Source organism: Eublepharis macularius, chromosome 17, assembly GCF_028583425.1.
Source record: "Eublepharis macularius isolate TG4126 chromosome 17, MPM_Emac_v1.0, whole genome shotgun sequence".
In the NCBI taxonomy this organism is placed as follows: Eukaryota; Metazoa; Chordata; class Lepidosauria; order Squamata; family Eublepharidae; genus Eublepharis; species Eublepharis macularius.
The window spans coordinates 31,908,065-31,928,023 of NC_072806.1; the positions used below are offsets into that span (position 1 = coordinate 31,908,065).

The 19,959-nt window shown below is 45.3% G+C and overlaps 1 protein-coding gene across 3 annotated transcripts in view; it reads right to left on the bottom strand.

Annotated features, from left to right (window-relative positions):
* The window catches only part of TRPV3 (transient receptor potential cation channel subfamily V member 3), a 50,369-nt gene extending 42,156 nt beyond the window's left edge, over nt 1-8,213 (bottom strand). For all 3 annotated transcript variants that reach the window (XM_055001495.1, XM_055001494.1, XM_055001496.1), the window contains exons 1-2: nt 8,135-8,213; nt 1,643-1,765 (exon numbers count right to left, since the gene is read on the bottom strand). In XM_055001495.1, the coding sequence (XP_054857470.1) occupies nt 1,643-1,761 (119 nt within the window). In that variant the 5' untranslated portion in view covers nt 1,762-1,765; nt 8,135-8,213. The remainder of the gene's footprint in view (nt 1-1,642; nt 1,766-8,134) is intronic.
* Between the last annotated feature and the right edge of the window lie 11,746 nt (nt 8,214-19,959).

Genomic DNA, 19,959 nt, shown 5'->3' on the forward strand with positions numbered 1-19,959 from the left:
ATACCCTCCATGCATCTGACGAAGAGAGCTGTGGCTCTCAGAAGCTTATGCTACAATAAAGTTGGTTAGTCTTAAAGGTGCTAGTGAACTCTTTACTATTTTGCTACTACAGACAAACACGGCGAACTCCTCTGGATCTATAGTTCAGCTTGTGAAAGGCTACGCTGGAACTTTTCTTCCTGATGTGCTAATGCGCTAATTTGCAGGAAGTCTTTACATGGGGGATTTTTCAAGATGTGACTGTCCCTACCTACAGTCAGAAGTGGTACAGCCCCTTCTGCTGCATGTATAGAGCAGGCTTTATGGAAATCCAGGCTCAAATCCTGACTCAGCCGCGAGGCCTGAGATTGCCTCAAACCTAGCCTGCCTTACAGGGTTGTTGTGTAGATCAACTGGGAGAAATTACACGTCTGTTCCTTGAAGAAACAATAGGATGCAAATGTGATGAGCAGACAGACTGAGCCTGCAACTGTTTGATTAGCAGGAACTCAAGAGCTGGTTTAGACCTGCTGCGCATGATTGGAGCCCAGAACAAGTTCCCTCTGAATGCATGAAACAGATTCTGGTTATAAAAAAATGCCCTTGAGGTGACATAACGTGCAGGTTCTTTCGCTTGTGTGTGTGTGTCCCAACGGATGCTCATCCTGGGTCATCAAGTGATAGGCTTGCTTGTGTTGCCCTTGAGTGAAAAACGCATTCCCCTCCCCTCCCCCGAAAATGGCCACCACTGAAATGGCAGCCTTGAGTCCAGCGCCCCCTTTCCTTTGTCTATAACACATTGTTCAATTGACTATGATCTGGCATCATGAGTTTCCCAGCTCCTCCTTCCCCATTATGGTGTGGCGAAGAGAAGTTGACAGTGTAATGGAGGTGAGGGAGACACCACACACCACGGGCTATCGTAAGGAGCAGCCCCTCCACTTTAAGGTGTCATTTCCCTGAAAATCCTAAGGGGTGTAAAGCACAGTTCCATATGAATTGGCAAATGTTATGTGTTACGTGCCGTCAAGTCGCCTCTGACCTATGGCGATCCTGTGAATGAGAGACCTCCAAAACGTCCTAGCGTTAACAGACTTGCTCAGATCCTGCAACCTGGAGGACGTGGCTTCTTTTACTGAGCCCAGCCATCTCGTTTTGGGTCTTCCCAGGGCTTTTTTTCTGGGAAAAGAGGTGGTGGAACTCAGTGGGTTGCCCTCGGAGAAAATGGTCACATGGCTGGTGGCCCCACCCCCTGATCTCCAGACAGAGGGGGGGGGGTTAGATTGCCCTCCATGCCGCCAAGCCAAGTGGCACAGAGGGCAATCTAAACTCCCCTCTGTCTGGAGATCAGGGGGCGGGGCCACCAGCCATGTGACCATTTTCAAGAGGTTCCGGAACTCCATTCCCCCGCCTTCCAGCTGAAAAAAAGGCCCGGGTCTTCCTCTTTTCCTACTGCCTTCCACTTTCCCTTGCGTTAGCAATTTGCACTTTTCCTAGCATTAGAATTTGCAAATACGCCTGCACATTTCTGTCACTGGCAGGTTGCTTGCTTTCCCCCCAGCCGCGATCCTCTCTCTTTCCACCAGTAGGAACTGCTAGACAGCAGCTCCAATTGTTCAGGAGAGCCCCCCCCCCCCGCCCGCCTTGTGCCACCAGGGCCTACCTTTTCTTTGGGGGGGTGCTTTCAGCTGGCCTCTTCTCTGGGTTCCCTGCAGGTGGAGCAGCAGGCGGGTTCTGTTTCTTGCCCATCAGGGGAGCCATCTCCTTGTTCTCCTTGATCATCGTCCTAGAACAAATTGGCTGGCTGGTGACCTTTTCAATTTCATTTGGTGCCCCAGTTTTTAAACACAAAATTAAGACAAAATGATGTCCTGGGTTCCGTAACCATAACTGCAAGCCTCCTCTGAAGCAGGGTTGCCAAACTCCAGGGGGGGGGGGCTGGAGATCTCCTGAGATTACAACTGTTCTCCAGACTAAGGGGATCAGTTCTCCTGGAGTAAATGGTTGCTTTGGAGGAGGAACTGTACGGCCTTCCACCCTGCTGAGGTACCTCCCCTCTGCCAACCCTGTCCTCCACAAGATCCAGGCCCAAATCTCCAGGAATTTCCCAACCTAGAGTTGGCAACCATATTGCAATTTAACCACAGGAGAAATCCCTCCTCAAAACCCACCTTCTCCATGAAGTTCCTCCTCCATCTTCATCGTGAATCAAGTCTGAATGAGGGTAACGCTGCTCATTCAGACTCCCGGTTCCTACCCTCTGCTTTAACTGGGATACTGTGTGCTTGGAAAACACACCATTTAAATAATCATGTAAACGGTACATTTTCCAAACGCGCAGTATCCCTGTGAAGTGGAAACCACTGGAGAACTGCAGTGCCTGTTTGCTGATGACCTGTTTATTTGCACAGGGACAGGGGTGCGCAGGGATCCAGGCCATGTGCCAAAGCATGAGATTATTCCCCAACTAGTGCCCTAATAGCCAAGAAATCATTTCCACCAGCCAGAATCCTGCAAGCAGGAGAACTCGGCGCATTTTAGACTTCACCAGGCAGGAAATGATTCAGGTCTTGGCATAGCAAGAAACTTTAAGCTTTTTGACTTTTGAGTCAAAGGAACACCCAAAGGATCTCGCTGGATCAAACCAGGGTGGCTCACTCTCCCACTCAGCAGTGGACCGATCCTGACCATTTTGGGCCCTTTTTGGCCATTTTCAGCCCGTTTTTGCCATTTTGGGCCCAATTTCCGCCCTGCATGGTCAGGATTGGGTCCAAAACAGTTAGGATAGGTGATGTCATGGGGTGTGGCATATGCAAATCAGTCATGCTAATGACACACTTCCGGCGATGGCAAGGGGTGTGGCATATGCAAATGAGTTGTGCTAATGAGTTCCTCCAGCTCTTTTTCTACGAAATGATCCCTGCCAGTCAGTCAGTCAATACCCTTTATTGGCATAAAACAAAATAAAACAAGCCTATATTTGAATATGCAAAATACAATCAGAACTTGTATCCTATAGTCTCTAATTCTCATAGCAATTAAAAGAAACCTGGCTACTGAGAGAGTAATATGGGGACACTGATCCGATAAAAGAAGAGAAGCAAGCCTCGCGTCTGGCAGACCGTGCTTATTATACAAAATGGATTAATTAATACTTCCCAAATTTGACTGAAAACAAAAGGAAAAAGGTTTTAAAACTCAACCCAAAAAGGAGAATGAACTAAGAGGGTCAAGCTAACCTATAAAAGTATTTAAAAAATTATTTATTACAAATTGCATACACAAACACCATAAAATAAAAATATAAAAGTTTAAATATCAGAACTTCTATAAAATACACACAAAGTTGAAAATCTCATAAAAATTGATGGAGAATCCAATAACCATATATATATATACATCAAACAAATACTATATCATGAATAATACAGTATCTAAAAATAAATTGACCAGATGCATTTCGGCCCGTATCGGCCTTCCTCAGTGGTCATTAAAATCCTAAGTACAACCACACCCAGGAATTAATTATTCCAATAATATAGTTGAATTAAAAATGGATTAATAATCAGGTGTTGGTATTAAAATAGCTTTCATAATGTGTAGTTGTGAAGTTTTAAACATATTATCATGGATAAACTCTCATGGTTGTTTCACTACACATCTAACTATGCCTTCAATATTATTCCGGTACAAAATGATACCTATCACTGGAGGTGTGACGTCTCCATCAAAGATAGTAATGAAAATCACTTCCCAAATACTTCCCGTATTTGGACATAACATTCGCATTGGAGCAAAATATGAGCAATCGACTCTGGCTCCCTATTATTGCATGGGCAAGTTCTTTCATGATAGGGCAATTTGGCAAATCTTCCATAAAGAACTGCAGACGGGAAAACATTAAATCTTGCTAACGTAAAAGCACGACATAAATGTGGCGCCTAAAAAGGCCTTTCAGAAAAGTTACATCTTCAAGTTGCACAGGATGGCCAGCAAAGATACGACCCAAGGGAGAGTCTTCCATGTTCTGGGGGGCTACTGTTTAAAAGACCCTGCAGTTGACTCAGCAGCACCCATCTATTTCACCTTCGACAGTGCTAAGCTTCCACAGCACTTCTTCAGCCGCTGACATCAACGCTCAAGCAGGTGCATCGGGCCCTCTTGGTGCCTTGGAACTAACTTGTTTAGGGCTTCAAGGCCTTAAAGATAGCATCAGCACCTTGGCTTGTGTTCGGAGGTAAATTGAAAGCCAATGTTGCTGACACAACAGTAACATGACAGGCTCAAAATAGCAGCTCCCCTCCCACGACTTGGCCTCTATATTTTGTCTCAGTCATTATTCCCAAACTGTCTTCAAGGACAGCGCCATAGATAGTGTTAAAGTAATCCCACCTGGACATTACCAAGGCATGTGTGACTATCAGGTACGGTTTCTATGCAGTTGGTATTTCGGCTTATCCAGAAACAGTGATGAATCTGGAAACACGTCCGAACTGCTAAGCTGATACTTCAAGGGGAATGCAATCCCATCCAGAACAGCTTGTGCACCCATTCTGGGGTCCTGATTTGCAACTGAATCAGACCCTTGGTCCATTGAAGTCAGTAGCTCTTGGGGGCCTCAAGTAAAGGTCTTTCACATCACCTATTGCTTGGTCCTTTTACCTGGGCCGTTTCCAGACGGCCCCCCGCCTCGCGAAACGTCGCGCGTCGTTGCGCAGAAAACGTGAAATATCGCGTTTTCTCGTGCGAGTTTTGCGCGACGTCGCGCAAAACTCGCGCGAGAAAACACGATATTTCGCGTTTTCTGCGCAACGACGCGCAACGACGCGCGACGTTTCGCGAGGCGGGGGGCCGTCTGGAAACGGCCCTGGTGATGTTGCAGCTTGAATCTAGGACCTTCCCTCTCTTATAATATTCTGCCTGCCATACAGAAGCTCTTCCACTAAGCCATGGCCTTTCCCTTTCTGGGTATGGGCACTTCCATTTTATCTGGATTAAGTTTTAGTTTTCATTCATTCTTTACTGAATACACTTCAGGGAGTCCACCAGCTCTCTAAAAATTTAGATGCAGAGATATGATAGAGCTGGGAACTGCCTGACTTGAGATGTCTGGTTGAGTTCTTCTGTTAATTTCATATAGGGGTTGAACAGCATGGGAGACGAAAACAGAGCCCTGTGGAATTGCATGCCACCCGTATGCTTACAAAGAAACGGTTTATGATAAAAGCCACCCTGTATTTCCCATAATCAGGGCTTTTTTTCTGGGAAAAGAAGTGGTGGAACTCAGTGGTGGAACTCAAGATCACACAATGATGTCACTTTGGGTCAGCTGGAACAAGGGGGGAGTTTTTTAAAGTTTAAATTGCCTTTGGCAAAAATGGTCACATGGCTGGTGGCCCCGCCCCCTGATCTCCAGACAGAGGGGAGTTGCGGCACGGAGGACAATCTAAACTCCCCTCTGTCTGGAGATCAGGGGGCGGGGCCACCAGCCATGTGACCATTTTTAAGGGGTGCCGGAACTCTGTTCCACTACGTTCCAGCTGAAAAAAAGCCCTGCCCATAATCATTCCCTTTCCTTGTTACCTAAAAAGACCCAATGAGACATCGTCTTCAAGAAGCCATGCACCCTATTATGGCGGTGGAGGAAGGAGTGCTCCCAGCTGCTTTCAGGGTGATATATCTCTAAAGGGTCTTGGCTTTTTAGCAAGAGATAAGAAACCCGGGTGAGGTCAAAACCCGATTATTACACACAGAGTTTGTGAAACTCTTTCCTGACACCTCATTTGGGAAAATGTGGATGGAGCCTCACTTCTGCCTAAATTAATGGGGTAAGCCAGAACTCTTGTTCTCACTGGGTCTTGCCTGGAGCATCTAACCATGACTGGCAGGTTTTGGGGATGGAGTGTGCTGTATCCTTCTTGTAGAACTTATTATTCTCTCTGTAACACTGACGGCACATGCGATTCACACTGTGCCCCTGCTGCCACTAAAAAAACCCCAAAGCAGACTTAGGGGGTTGAAGCCAAGCTGAGGAATTAGGAGGGGCTGCTCCACTTTTGCCCTTTCTCCATTTTTACATACAAAATGGTACCCCCTCCCTTCCCAGCCACTTTTCAACCCATGAGGGAAAAGGTGGGGATACTTCTAGCTTTCCCCAGATGGGTGAGGAAGGGGGAAGCCGCTGGGGCATTTTGAATGGGAAAATAAATGGAGGGGAAAGAGTTATGCACTCTCCCACCCCCAGTTTTTTTTCTTTTGCCCGCAGAATGAAATTAAATCATGTTGCAGCCTGAACAGCTATGATACAATCAATCCAGAAAACAGACACGTTTGGTTAGTTTCTTGAGGCAAGACCCAGCCATCACAACAAGTTCCCCTTTCCTCACAGCGACTTGCTGTATTAATTCTGGCTGAAAGGGGGAGTGTACAAACTCTTCCTCTCTATTACCCAGGGAAATGGGATCTTCTTCATGAAAGGGAGTTTGGTGAACCCAGGAATTGTATTGCTGTATCAGACCAAACTCCCTCTGCAGAGTCTCTGGCAGCTCACAAGAAGGGTGTGAAGGAAAAAGTCATTGATCTTTGTCATATGACCCTCAGAGGTAGGCTGCTTCTGAACATGGAGGATCTATTTAACTCTCAGCTCTAACCCGTTTTGTTAAAGAGGCATAAATGTTTGTGGCCATCCCCCTTTACATCTTTTGTACTAGTGAACGTCACAATTTAATTTTGGGCTTTGCAAAAAAGTGGGGTTTTTTTGCTTGTCCCAAGCTTTCGGCCCATTGTCATATTTGGGAGATTTCCTCCTACCCGACATCAGTGTCTGGTATTATAAGAAAGATTTCTCTATCCAGTGTCTCATCATTATTAACAATTTTAGAAACTATTGTCCTCCCCACCCACCCCTGTTCAGTCATGTTTTTCTCTGGCACCATTTTTTTCTCCCAGAGAAGGTGCTCCACACACACACCCTCGACTTGGTGGATTTCCCCTTTCTGCCCCTTTTCCTCCTCTGTGAAAGACTTTTTGAGATGGGCAACCAGAATCATACAGAGTATTCTAAATGCAGCAGCACCACAGATTACAGCACTTGCAGTTTTAAATTAAATCCTTTTCCTGATAACCTCTAACATGGAATTTTAAGAGCGCAACACAGTGGTGGCGTTGAATTGGAAAAGATCTGTTCACTAATATGTTCAGAATATACCGTCTGGAACCAATATACAAGCCCCTTATAACATCATAGCCAAACCCAAAGTGTTCAAATCTCCCTCAGTCACTAAATTCACTGGATATCCTTTTGCATATTATTTGCTGTCAACCTGGCCTACCTCACAGAGTTGTTGTGAGGATAAAGGGAGATAATCCCATAGATACAGTGCGCTGAGCTCCTTTGTGTGGGGATGGGATTCACATACTCCTTTGTCACACAAATCCTCTTTTCTTTCCAGCATTTGTACATGAATGTTCTTTTAAAACTTTTTTAGACTTACTAAAGTCACTATAAAATGTATCCTAACATCTACCTAGATTTCCAATAGTTTACCTCATCAAAAAAGAATACCACATCATAACTCTCCTGGACAATGCCAAATTTCTCAACACCAGGATTTCAACCCAGAAACTCCCATTTTGGTTCTATTGCAAAAACTGGACCCAGAGGTTTTTATTTGCACACCTGTTTCTTTTCCTTGGTGCCAATTTTTCCCAATAAACTTAAGCAATTTAGTATTGCATCAATTGCATATCAATGATATAAAAGAAACAAACTTCTCAGGAACGTGAGAAACAAAAACAGAAAGGGCATCTCCTTCTATTTTTAAATGTCACAGATTTACATTCTTTTTCTCATATGTTATTTATTAAAGCCTTATTATCTTGTTTATCCCGTGTGGTTTATAGGGATCCCACCCCCATCCCCCAATACACAGTGGCTTGCAATACACTTAAAAATGACAGAAAATATATTCCAAAGGAATATCATCTGAATGAAAAGGCAAGAGTGTCCGGAGTTGAAAGAAGCTGTTATTCTTAGATCCAAAAGCTTGCCAAAATTGACAGATCTTCAGTGGCTTTTTACAAACTGGAGCCAGGTGGGCTTTCTTGGGAAGGGAATCCAGTTACCAGAAAAGAGAAATATATTTTGGAGACTTACCGCTGTTAATGAATCCCCATCTGCTGAAAGAAGGGAAAAAAGGGGGACAGAATCTCCCCCCAAATCCAGGCTGTTATTGATTCAGTTGCAACAACCTCCAAAGTGTGAAACTGCCAAATAAATATACAGTCTCTTGTCGCTTAAAATAATCCCAGTAACGTGAGGCACCCTTCCTGTCACTTGGCTGACTTGTGGGTGCAGTTTCCCTGCCTAAGTATAGTGTTAAGAAGCTTTCAACTACACCTGATCTAAGAGAGAGACAAACGGGCTTGACCAGAAATCTCTTGGCTACTCATTGCTGGGGAGGATGGTACCTTTGACAATTACACATGAAAACAAGACTGAGTCATATGGTGACGAGTTCAGAACTCCTGTACATTATTTAAATGCATGATGGCTTTTGCAATTTGGATTTTTTCCCCCTTCCCCTTTTTTTGGAAAGCAAAGAAGTTACAGTTAAAGAAAGCTCTGCTGGTGTTGCCAGGCTGGGCAAGCCTAGCTGGTTTGTGCACATTAGGATTCTGAAATGCTTCCATACATTCATGTCATCATTTCTGTGATGGCTCCATAAGACGTAGCAAAACCTCAATGAGGGAGGCCACTTGAGGCCACCAGCTAGGCTTGCCAGCTCCTGGTTGTGAAATTCCTGGAGATTTGGGAGATGGAACTTGGAGAGGGTAGGGTTTGGGGAGGGACCTCAGCTGGGTATCATGCTATAGAGTCCACCTTCCAAGGAAGCCATATTCTCCAGGGGGAAGCGATATTTATCGCCTGGAGATCAGTTGTAATTCTGGGAAATCTCCAGCTACCACCTGGAGGCTGGCAACCCTACCACCAGCCCCAGCTGATTTCCCCACCCTATTTTGCCACTTTTCACTGCCCCCACCCAGAAGGTAGATGGGATTACACTCTTCCCCCTTCGTTCCCCAGAAATTTGAAGCTACACATTTCCTAGCTCCCAGTGTTTGGATGAATAGGAAGCCCTGTTGGGCAGGCACAGTTACGTATTATGTATGAGCTCTCCCTCCTGGGTGAAGGTAGCAGAGCCAACCCTGATAGTGAGCGGGAGACAGCGGAAGCCGCGGACCCCAAAATCCACCACCTGAGGGCCACGCCTCATCATGGCCTCCTTCTGCAGCTCGAAGGCATTAGAGGCTTTAATTTCCTTTTCTGAGGTCCAAGCTACAAGTGACAAATGACACTTGAACAGCAAGTGGATTGAGTGGAGGGCAAGTGAACAGGGAGAAATACACTTGCCGTTCAAGTGTCATTCGTCACTTGTAGCTTCGCCCTCATTCTGACAAATTTGGTTGTCAAATGTGGATTCTTATGGCTCTTATAGGAAGGCACTTTTTTGCTTTAGCCTCTAGGAAAATCAGAGCAAATGCTCCGCTTTCCAAGAAAGCAGTTAGATGAAATGATAGGTAACTTTTGAGTCTGGATGAGAAATTTTAGAGATGGTTGTAATACTTAAAATTTTTTTAAAAATTAGGGCTGTAAATTTATAAGGCCTATGGCCATATAAAATAAACTTATTACCTACCTACCTACCAGAACAATACGTATATCGCCTTCTTTTCACTGTACTGCCGGTGATCTGTTATGGTGTTCAGCTTCCATCATTTGTTATCAATTGTAGTTGTTTGGATCGTGATCATAGAATGCAAACTTATGGCCTTGCCTATGTGGTGCCCACCGCTATTTCCCACTGCTTATCAGGCCTAGGGTTGCCAGCTCCAAGTTAGGAAATTCCTGGAGATTTTGGGGGTGGGGGCTGGAGAAAGCAGGGTTTGGAGAGAGGAAGAACCTCAGGAAGGTATAATGCCACAGAGTCCACCCTCCAAAGCAGCCATTTTCTCCAGGGGAACTGATCTCTGTGGCCTAGAGATCAGTTGTAATTCTGGGAGATCTCCAGCCACCACTTGGAGCCTGGTTACCCTACCAAATGTATGGGGTGGGCACTGCCCTGCTAAGTTTTCCTTAGTTGGGTGAGAGGTGGTCCTAGCCAATAAGCAACCAGGGAGGCTGTGCCTAGCGTTGCCAGGTCCAGGTTGGGAAATTCCTGGAGATTCTACGGGTGGAGCCTTGAGAGGGTGGGGTTTGGGGAGGGGAGGGGCCTCAGCTGGGTACACGGCCATAGAGTTCACCCTTCATAGCAGCCATTTTCTCCAGGGGAAGTAATCTCTGTCACCTGGAGATCAGTTGTAATTCCAGGAGCTCTCCAGCTACCACTTGGAGGCTGGTAACCCTAGCTGTGCCAGGCCCTGCAGTGAGGGGCGGGGGGCTGCCTACGGACCCGCCACCCTGGATGGAAGGGCGAGGGGAAGACGAGCAGCAGCTTCCCAATGTTGTCACTCATGGCCACCTTGTTCAGGGATCATGCTGCTCACATTTTCCCAGAATCGCTTAGGCTGCCCCTGGGGCAGTCTTACAATATTACAGGGGATGGCCTGAGCAGGAGGAAGTTCTCTTGCGATTTTGATTGGCAGGAGGATGCCCTTGCATCACCCAATCATAGAGCAGCCTTGAAATAATCCAACCAGTTTGGCTTCCACGGTAACAAGGTCCCAATTAAGCATCCCCAAAAACTGCTGATGGAAAACTCGAGGTTGCACAACTGTCAGCTATAATTATGACAACAAAGAAGAGCTTTGCCCTCATTAGGAATTTCAGCAGCGCAAGTGGATGCCGGCTGCATCTGTGGAACTCAAAGGGAGGAGCCGGTGTTTCCGGAAGGAATGATACAAAGGCAACACCAGGAGAACACAGTTGCCAGCTCTGGTTTGGGAATTATTGGAGATTTAGGGGTAGTGCCTCTTGGCAGAGTATGTACACAACAATAGTCATGCAAACTTATTAAAGAGTAAAGAAAGTATATTTAGGAACTAACATACTTTATAGTTCAAGATGGGTCACCACAGTGTTAGTCTGTAGCAGTAGAAAAGAGCAAGAGTCCAGTAGCACTTATAAGATGAACAAAATTTGGGGTAGCTTTCGTGAGCCACTACTCATTTCTTCAGATACTTGATAGTAAAGTGGGAAGATATAGACTTCTTGCTATCCAGCTGACTGAGAAAGAGAGGTTCCAAGAAGAAGCAGGATATTGCCCTGGAAGTACCAATCTGGAGATAAGAAGGAAATGACACTCAATAGAAAGACAGGTGCTGTCCTCATATTCCTATCCAGGACCGGATCGAGGGGGGGCAGGGGGGGTAGTCTGTCCCTGGTGCTGCCGGGAGCGCATGCGCGCTCTGCACGCTCGAACAATCAGACTAGGGTTGCCCTGGGTGCTGGCAACCCTAGATCCGGCCCTGTTCCTATCTGACTAGCCTCTGCTGTAGGGTCTTCTTCTCTTTCTTTTTGTGCACCAGACATTGCTTCTTTCAACTGTGCCCGAGGAAGGTGGAGTTTGGGGAGGGGAGAGAGATCAGCCAGGATATACTGCTCTAGAGTTCACCTTCTGGAGCTGCCTTCCTGCCAGAGGAATTGACTTCTGCAGCCTGGAGATCAGGTGCAATTCCTGAAGAACTTCAGGCCCCACCCTGAGGTTGGTAATCCTGTTCAACAGCAAGGAATAGTAAAACAATTATTCATATGCGGGTGGAGCTGGGGTTACCACTATGCCCCTCTTTCCTATGTGAAATGCTAGTGGGTAAGTGATGGGCATGGGAATGGGCAAATGCCCAGTTCCCCTGGTTGCCAGCCTCCAGGAGGTGGCTGGAGATTTCCTGGAATTACAACTGATCTCCAGGCGACAGAGACCAGTTCCCCTGGAGAAAATGGCTGCTTTGGAAGGTGGACTGTATGGCATTATACCATTCTGAGGCCCGTCCCCTCCCCAAACCTCACCCTCTCCAGGCTCCACCCCCCAAAATCTCCAGGAATTTCCCAACCTGGACCTGGCAACCCTACACAATTTCACTTCTTTCTGTTCCACCCTCCTTCCCAGCTGCTTCTCTTCCATGTATCTTAGACCATCACCATGAGCAGATCAGAGGCAAGGTCTACACACCTGCGTTGCCTCTTCTGCCCCACAGTCCTGAAACCTCTCATAACTTCCAAGGAGGAATGATTCTTCCCAAACTCAAAGTTTCATTCTATGACCGATTAGGAATTAGTAAATCCTGCTATCATCATCAATTTATTCTGCTTATATGACCATAGGCCTTAAACCTAATTTAACATAATTAAAATCAAATATTAATATATAATCACCAGATAACATTACATTAAAAATACAAGAACAGAAAGTGAATGATAAATAGTAACAGGGCTTTTTTCAGCTGAAACACAGTGGAACAGAGTTCTGGAACCTCTTGAAAATGGTCACATGGCTGGTGGCCCCACCCCCTGATCTCCAGACAGAGGGGAGCTTAGATTGCCCTCTGTGCCGCTCCAGTGGAGATCAGGGGGCAGGGCCACCAGCCATGTGACCATTTTTGCCAAGGGCAACCCACTGAGTTCTACCACCTCTTTTCCCAGAAAAAAAGCCCTGAATAGTAATACTTTACAGAGTAAATATTAAATAGAACCCGTATAACTAAAATTCAGCATTTAAATGTAAGGAGAATCAAAACTTTACAGATTCTAAGTGCAAATGACAGCACAGAGTCTCACCTAAAAACTAGTTTGAGACTGATTTTGGTGTGAATCCTACTAGAACAACAACTACTACTAAATAATAAATAAATTAATAGTAATAATAATGTTGATAGCAGACAATATCATAGTAAATTGCAAGCAAAATTTGATATGTTTGAAATTCAGTATCAGCATTCACAAAAAATAATTCTAAATGGCAAATGTAACCAAAATATTGGCCCCACCATCTGTTTTGTTCCTTTCAGATCAGATACAAATAGGGACTATAGACTATACTACTCTTTAATATCTGTTGCTGTAAGTATGCTCCTTCTAGGTAATTTTATTTTTTAACGTCATGTTTACATGCTTAGGCTTTGTTTCAGCATTATTATCAGCTTTAAGACTAACCAACTTTATTGTAGCATAAGCTTTCAAGAACCACAGTTCTCCTCATCAGGGCCGATTCCAGACGGCCCTCTGCATTCCGAAACGTCGCACATCGTCGCGCAGAAAACGCGAAATATCGCGTTTTCTCACGCGAGTTTTGCGCGAGGTCGCGCAAAACTCGTGCGAGAAAATGCGATATTTCGCGTTTTCCGCGTGACGACGCGCGACGTTTCGGAATGCAGTGGGCCGTCTGGAATCAGCCCAGATCTGACGAAGAGAGCTGTGGTTCTCAAAAGCTTATGCTACAATAAAGTTGGTTAGTCTTAAAGGTGCTACTGGACTCTTTACTATTTTGTGACGACAGACTAACATGACGAATTCCTCTAGATCTATTATCAGCTTTGTATCTGCTTGTTTCCAAATGTCCTTATCCCAAATTCTATTGCACACTGTTTATTGGATGTTCCATCCTGTTGATTTTATTTGACTTATGCTATGTAATCTGCAGGGAGTCTCAGTGAGAAAGGCAGACACAAACAAACAAACAAACAAGCAAACAAACAAAGGCCGTTTTCACATGTCTTACCAGCTCCAGCACATTGCGCAAAGCTCCCGCAAGGACAGTGTCGTCCTGGTGCGATTTCCTGGTTCTCGTACGAAATCGCACCAGGAAGAAGCGGTAAGACGTGTGAAAATGGCCAAAGTATATCCCAGAAGGATTTTTGCCTACTTCCTCACCTTGAATAGGAGATTATCAGAGATGGCAAAGAGGCGCTTTGGTGAACAGACAGATGTGCTGCTGTTAAACTGAGAGCCAAGCTACAAGTGACGAATGACACTTGCCTGGCAAGTGAACAGACTCACGTGTATTCCGCCCTGTTCACTTGCCCTCCACTTGATCGAGTGGAGCGCAAGTGAATGGCAAGTGAACAGGGAGGAAAACACGTGAGTCTGTTCACTTGCCAGGCAAGTGTCATTCGTAGCTTGGCTCTGATTCTCATAAACCAGGGAGAGGCAGATACCTTGATTCCCAAACCAGTGCTGGAATACAGTCCTCTAATATAGGGCTGTCTTCAGGGGGCAACACTGGGCAGCTGCTGGGGCAGAGCCAACCCCTGAAACTTGCAAGAGCGCAGCAGCATGTTGTAGCCATTACCACTTGCTTTCTCTCTCTGGGCCCTCTCACCCTCGAAGTGCGTGTTGGGTGGCTCTTCCTCTTCCTCGCCCTGCCAGACAACAGAAGTTGGAAGTGTGGGGCTGTCATCCAAAGAGGGCCAACTCCCCACTTTGCTACAACTGGGCTTGCTGCCCAGAGGAGAGGAACAAGAGGGCAGAGGTGGGAGGGCAGCGGCTGCTCCTAGCTGCCCTCGGCACTTGCTCCAGGAGGTGAATGGGCAAGGATGGAGAAGTGGCATCCAGGAGACGTTTTTACCAGCAACACCTGGAGGACGGAGCAGGGTACGACACCTCCATGTTCCTCGGAGCCCCTTTGGCAGGATCAGAAGGAAGGGAAAAGAGCCATGATCGGCCCCAGGTGCCTCTTGCAAGAAATGGGAGAACATCCCAGCGGGTGGGGAGGGGGCAAGGCGTTGATCCTAAGCAGACGAATTGGGGGTTCACCAGTACACAGGATAGTCCCTCTTTTCACTTGTCAGGTCAGAGGGTGCTGTGCGACTTTTAGTTATTTTAAGTGGAAGATTTGTCATTTAGAGATGGAAATGTTTCCTGACCCTCAGAATGTTTCTCAGAGGTAGAAAATCAAGGCCAGATGTTTTCTTCTTGTTTGGTGTCTTATTGCGAAAGATCCAGAGGAGTTAGCCGTGTTAGTCTGTAGTAGCAAAATCAAAAAGAGTCCAGTAGCACCTTTAAGACTAACCAACTTTATTGTAGCATAAGCTTCCGAGAATCACAGTTCTCTTCGTCAGATGCATCTGACGAAGAGAACTGTGATTCTCGAAATCTTATGCTACAATAAAGTTGGTTAGTCTTAAAGGTGCTACTGGATTCTTTTTGTTACTGAGAAAGGAAGCTTTAAAAAAGAAAAGAAAATGTCATTCTTTTGACTGGGAACACTCACTTCTGTTTGTTATAGGTTGTCTCACGCATCTGTCAAGATTTTGCTCTGGTACATACCTGCCCATCAATTATGATCATTTTCACAGGCCCTGCTCCACCTTCCCTATGGGGTGAAGCAGGTTGGCATGAGAAGCAAAGACTTCTCAGTTGGGGTATCCAGAATATGAACCACTTTCCTCAAGCTACTTTCCAGTAGCAAGCCTGTTGAATGTTCAATGGTGGGTGAAAATGTATTTATTGAGAGCCAGTTTGGTGTAGTGGTTAAGAGTGGTGGGACTCTAATCTGGAGAACTGGGTTTGATTACCTACTTCTCTGCCTGAAGCCAGCTGGGAGACCTTGGGTCAGTCACAGCTTTTTCAGAGCTCTCTCAGCCCCACCCACGTCACATACTTTGTAAACCGCTCTGTGTGGGTGTTAAGTTGTCCTGAAGGGTGGTAGATAATTCGAATGTTGTTATTTGTCCAGATCTTCCTCTCGCTTCTTCCCTCTTGTTATATTTTGCCTGGAGAATATTAACCAATGTTAATGCTGCCTAATATATCTTGGGTATATCTGATTATATATATGTGATTTTAATCTCTGCTGTATTAATTTTAATTGCTGGTTTCTAATTTTTAATATTTTTTATGTTGCTGATGCTGTTTTTAAATTTTTGTTGTTAATATGGATTTTTGTTTTGTCAGTGTTTGGTTGTAATTTGTATTTGCTTTTAATTGTAAACTACCCCAAGACCCACCTGGTTGGGGACAAGAAACACATTTTTAAAAAAATAAGCAACATACAAAGCTTGTGTTCGCACATAAGCTTAATCAAATAAAAGGAAGATGATTAAGCAGCTGAAATTATATAATGATTTGACCGTCCAAATTTTAAAAAGCTCAACATTTTAAAAAGCTACCTGTTCTAATAACTGCAAAATCTGTCCTCAAGATTGTAGGAATGGCCTTATGGGATCACACAAAAGCCCACCTAGTCCAATATTTTGTCTCTTTAAAAAAAAACTATTTAAGAAAGAAAAAATAAAAATTACAAATAACAATAGAAACAGAAAGTGCATAGAACCTTATACAAAATAGATTGAAGCTGCTTAGGAGATGTGAGCACAATATATAACAAAACTTGATATGATACTTTAACCTCTCCTTCAAATTAATCTGTTATAAAAAAGGAAGGGTAAGTAGATTATAGTACTTCTAAATAGAGTATATAATAATATATTTTAAAGATTTTTTAGGGTGGGACTTTGGACATTTTATATTCCGCATTGTGTTCGACTCACAATTGGTATATTAGTTTATTAGTTTAACTGTTTAGCTTAGTTGTTAGTCAGTGTTTTGTCTCTAATAGTGGACAGCTAGGAGTCACAGAGCCTGGCTGCCATCATGGCGCATGGTGCATAGGCGAGCATGAATTCTAAATAATCTAGAAACATTCTTGGAAGAACTAAGGCCTCCTCAAGAAACCAGACTATGAAGCTTGTGGGGTGACCAGCATCTCTCAGCTGAGTCTACCTCACTGAATTATTGTGAGTATAAAATGCAGGGCTTTTTTTCTGGGAAAAGAGGTGGTGGAACTCAGGACTGCACAATGACGTCACTTTGGGTCAGCTGGAACAAGGGGGGAGTTTTTGAAAGTTTAAATTGCCCTCGGCGAAAATGGTCACATGGCCATGCGGTGTGGAGGGCAATCTCAACTCCCCTCTGTCCGGAGATCAGGGGGCGGGGCCACCAGCTATGTGACCATTTTCAAGAGGTGCCGGAACTCCTTTCCACCGCATTCCTGCTGAAAAAAAGCCCTGATATAAGAGAAGAAAGGAAATCAAGTAAGTTGGCTTGAACTTCTTGGAGACAGAGAGAGACAGAAATGTGAGGGCTAGAGATACAGAGCCCACTGAGTAACCCACATTATTGTTGATATGTGTGTGGCTCTTACAGAGTGAGGTAGGCAAATTTAAATAAGTCCTAGTGCAGAGGAATAATAAAATATTTCACTTGTGAGGGGAAAATCAGAGAGAGGGACAAGATGATGTTGCTGTCAGTGGCTTTCAGCTCTTGAAGCTTTCCATTGTAGAAGTGGCCATGGGGATTCATATAATGGAGGGGGCCAAAACTTGCACCCAGAGTGACAGCCGCAATCCCATTTAGTCTCTCTCTACATGAGACGCCTCGGTGCGCGTTCATCAAGTGTAGGGAGAAGCAATGTTAACTGGGAAGCATAGTTTAAAAAGACAGAGGCAGCGGAGATCGTTCCTAAGTGAGTTTGTTAATTTCATCTTCTCCAGAAGGCTCTGTCAATTTCACCTCTCCAGTCTAAATCTGTGTGGGATCCCTACCAGAGGGCAACGAGGAATGGAAATGGGCTGGAGCTGCCTTCCAGAGCCAGGCTTGGAAACTGGAGAGGTTATAATGGGCTGAAGTTTCCCTTCTGGCATTTCACAGCCTCTTCACACAGCTCCAGTGTGCAGCAAAGCCTTTGCCCTGCCGCCGGCTCTGTCTTTTTAAACTGCCCTTCCCAGCTAGCATTGCATCTCCCAACTCATTTTCTTCATGGGTCAGATGTCTTGTGTAGAGAGACTCACAGTTCTCTCATATAAAACCCCACTGTTGTGTGTGTGTCTGTGATTCCCAGGACTGGCCACACCCAAAAAGAACGACATGAAACCTCTCATGTCAAAAGTGTATTCCAAGTCCCTGTTTGCCTGCTTTGACCAGGAGCAGCTCTCTGGGGTCTCAGGCTGAGAGGGTCTTCCCCACCACAAGAGATCTTTTCCAGTGGGGATGCTTGGATTGAACCTGCGCCCTTCTGCATGCAAAGCAGGTGATCCATTCATAGCCCCTCCCAGAAGCTGCAGGAATTCCATTAGTCAAAGGTGAAAAGGGCATTTTAGCACATGGCAGAACCATCTCTGGCACCAAGCAGGCAACATCATCTTGAGAGGCATGCGAGAATTAGGCGAGTCCCAAAGGCCCGATGACAGTTCGGCCAGCAGAAGGTGATTCAGAGCTGGTCCTTCGAGTTGAGTCAGACAGAGAATAGCTTGTTTTCATTCCACTGGCTGTAGGCAAAGGATTTTTAGGAATCTTATGAAGCCTAATCGTTTCGGACCAGTCCCTAACTGTGATGTTAGCTCAAGGTCAGAGAAGGGAAGAGAGGATTGGTTGTGCTCACCTGCTCTCTTCCCTCCATTAACAATGTTTTTAGACATTTAACAACAACCGAGTAATTTTGCGTTATGTTCAATGCAACACTTTTCCATGTTGAAGGGTATGCTGTTTAAACTGTTTATGTCGCTTTTAATGTTTTATCAAAAATATTTTGTTGATTTTAATGATTGCAAGAATTGTTTTCTCGTTAACGAACCTTGGAAAGGCAGAGAATAAACTTTGAAAAATAGATCTCTTGCGCTCTATACAAGAAAGGCTTTACCATTAATCAAAACGAGGCAATCGCTTCCAGAAGCTGATGGGGGTGAGACACTTCCCCTCTGTCCCATCCGATTTATGATATTCAACTGCAGTTTTTAAAAAACGTCTAGTGGTCACTGCCAGAGGACTGGGGCTGGGAAACTGCAGAGGAACTCACCACATGGAAGCCCGGTTGCAGCTGCATTGTATCGGCAGCGACCGCAGCAATGGGGGAAGCCACACAACACATGCCTGATCCCATGCGGGAAAAAACAAAACGACTTCTTGTTTTTGCTTTGAGACTTTTGCATTGCAGCAGAAATAAAATTTCAACTTAGCGTTGGATCACCCACCACAGAAGTGGTACCGTTTACCATCTAAGGAAGTAGAATGAGGAAAAAAAGAGATAAAAACAGAGAAGACGGAGGAAAACAGACGGAGGAGACATTAACACTTTATTTCAGAAGTGGGTCCCATGTGCCAGGGTGGAGCTGAAAACAACAAGCTGCCTGCTGTTCAGAGTCACCATTTCTTGGGCTATAGAGGGACGTGAAGGCAGCCCCCCCCCATACACTGGCCTTGATGCTTCCTTGGCTTCTCCCCGCCCGAGGCAGCCCTGGAGAATGGAGGCAACCAAATTGTGCAAAATCTTTTTGCAACAGATACTTCTGCATTTTCAGATCAATCGTTGTAATGTGCTTGATGATGATGATCATGGGTCATTTCGTAGAAAAAGAGCTGGAGGAACTCATTAGCATAGCTCATTAGCATAGCTCATTAGCATATGCCACGCCCCTTGCCATCACCGGAAGTGTGTCATTGGCATAACTGACTTGCATATGCCACACCCCCTGACATCACCTATCCTGGCTGTTTTGGACCCATTCAAGGCCGAAATTGGGCCCAAAATGACAAAAATGGGCTGAAAATGGATGAAAAGGGGCCTAAAATGGTCAGGATCGGGCCACTGCTGAGTGTGAGAGTGATCCACCACCTGTCAGAAGCCCAATCTGGGCCATTTCGACCCCAATCCAGGCTGAAACAGGCCCAAAATGGCCGAGGGTCAGGTGGGGCCACCTGACCTCTTTGGGGAACTACCGGAACTGTGTTCCTGTGGGTTCCCCCTCGAAATGAGCCCTGATGATGATGAAAATGATAATGATTCTTTAGAACAGTTTTCCTAATTTGCGGTTTAGGACTTCATGAAGGTCCTTGTATGCCTTGCTAGTTAGCTTTAAAAAATGGGATACAGATTAGATGAACACACAGAAGTAAACTGGCCACAGGTTATCAGCAAAAGGCTGCCAGGGGGACTGGTCACTTTAGAAGATCATTTTGCCGGAACATACAGAGGTTTCCAGAATTCCGTTGAG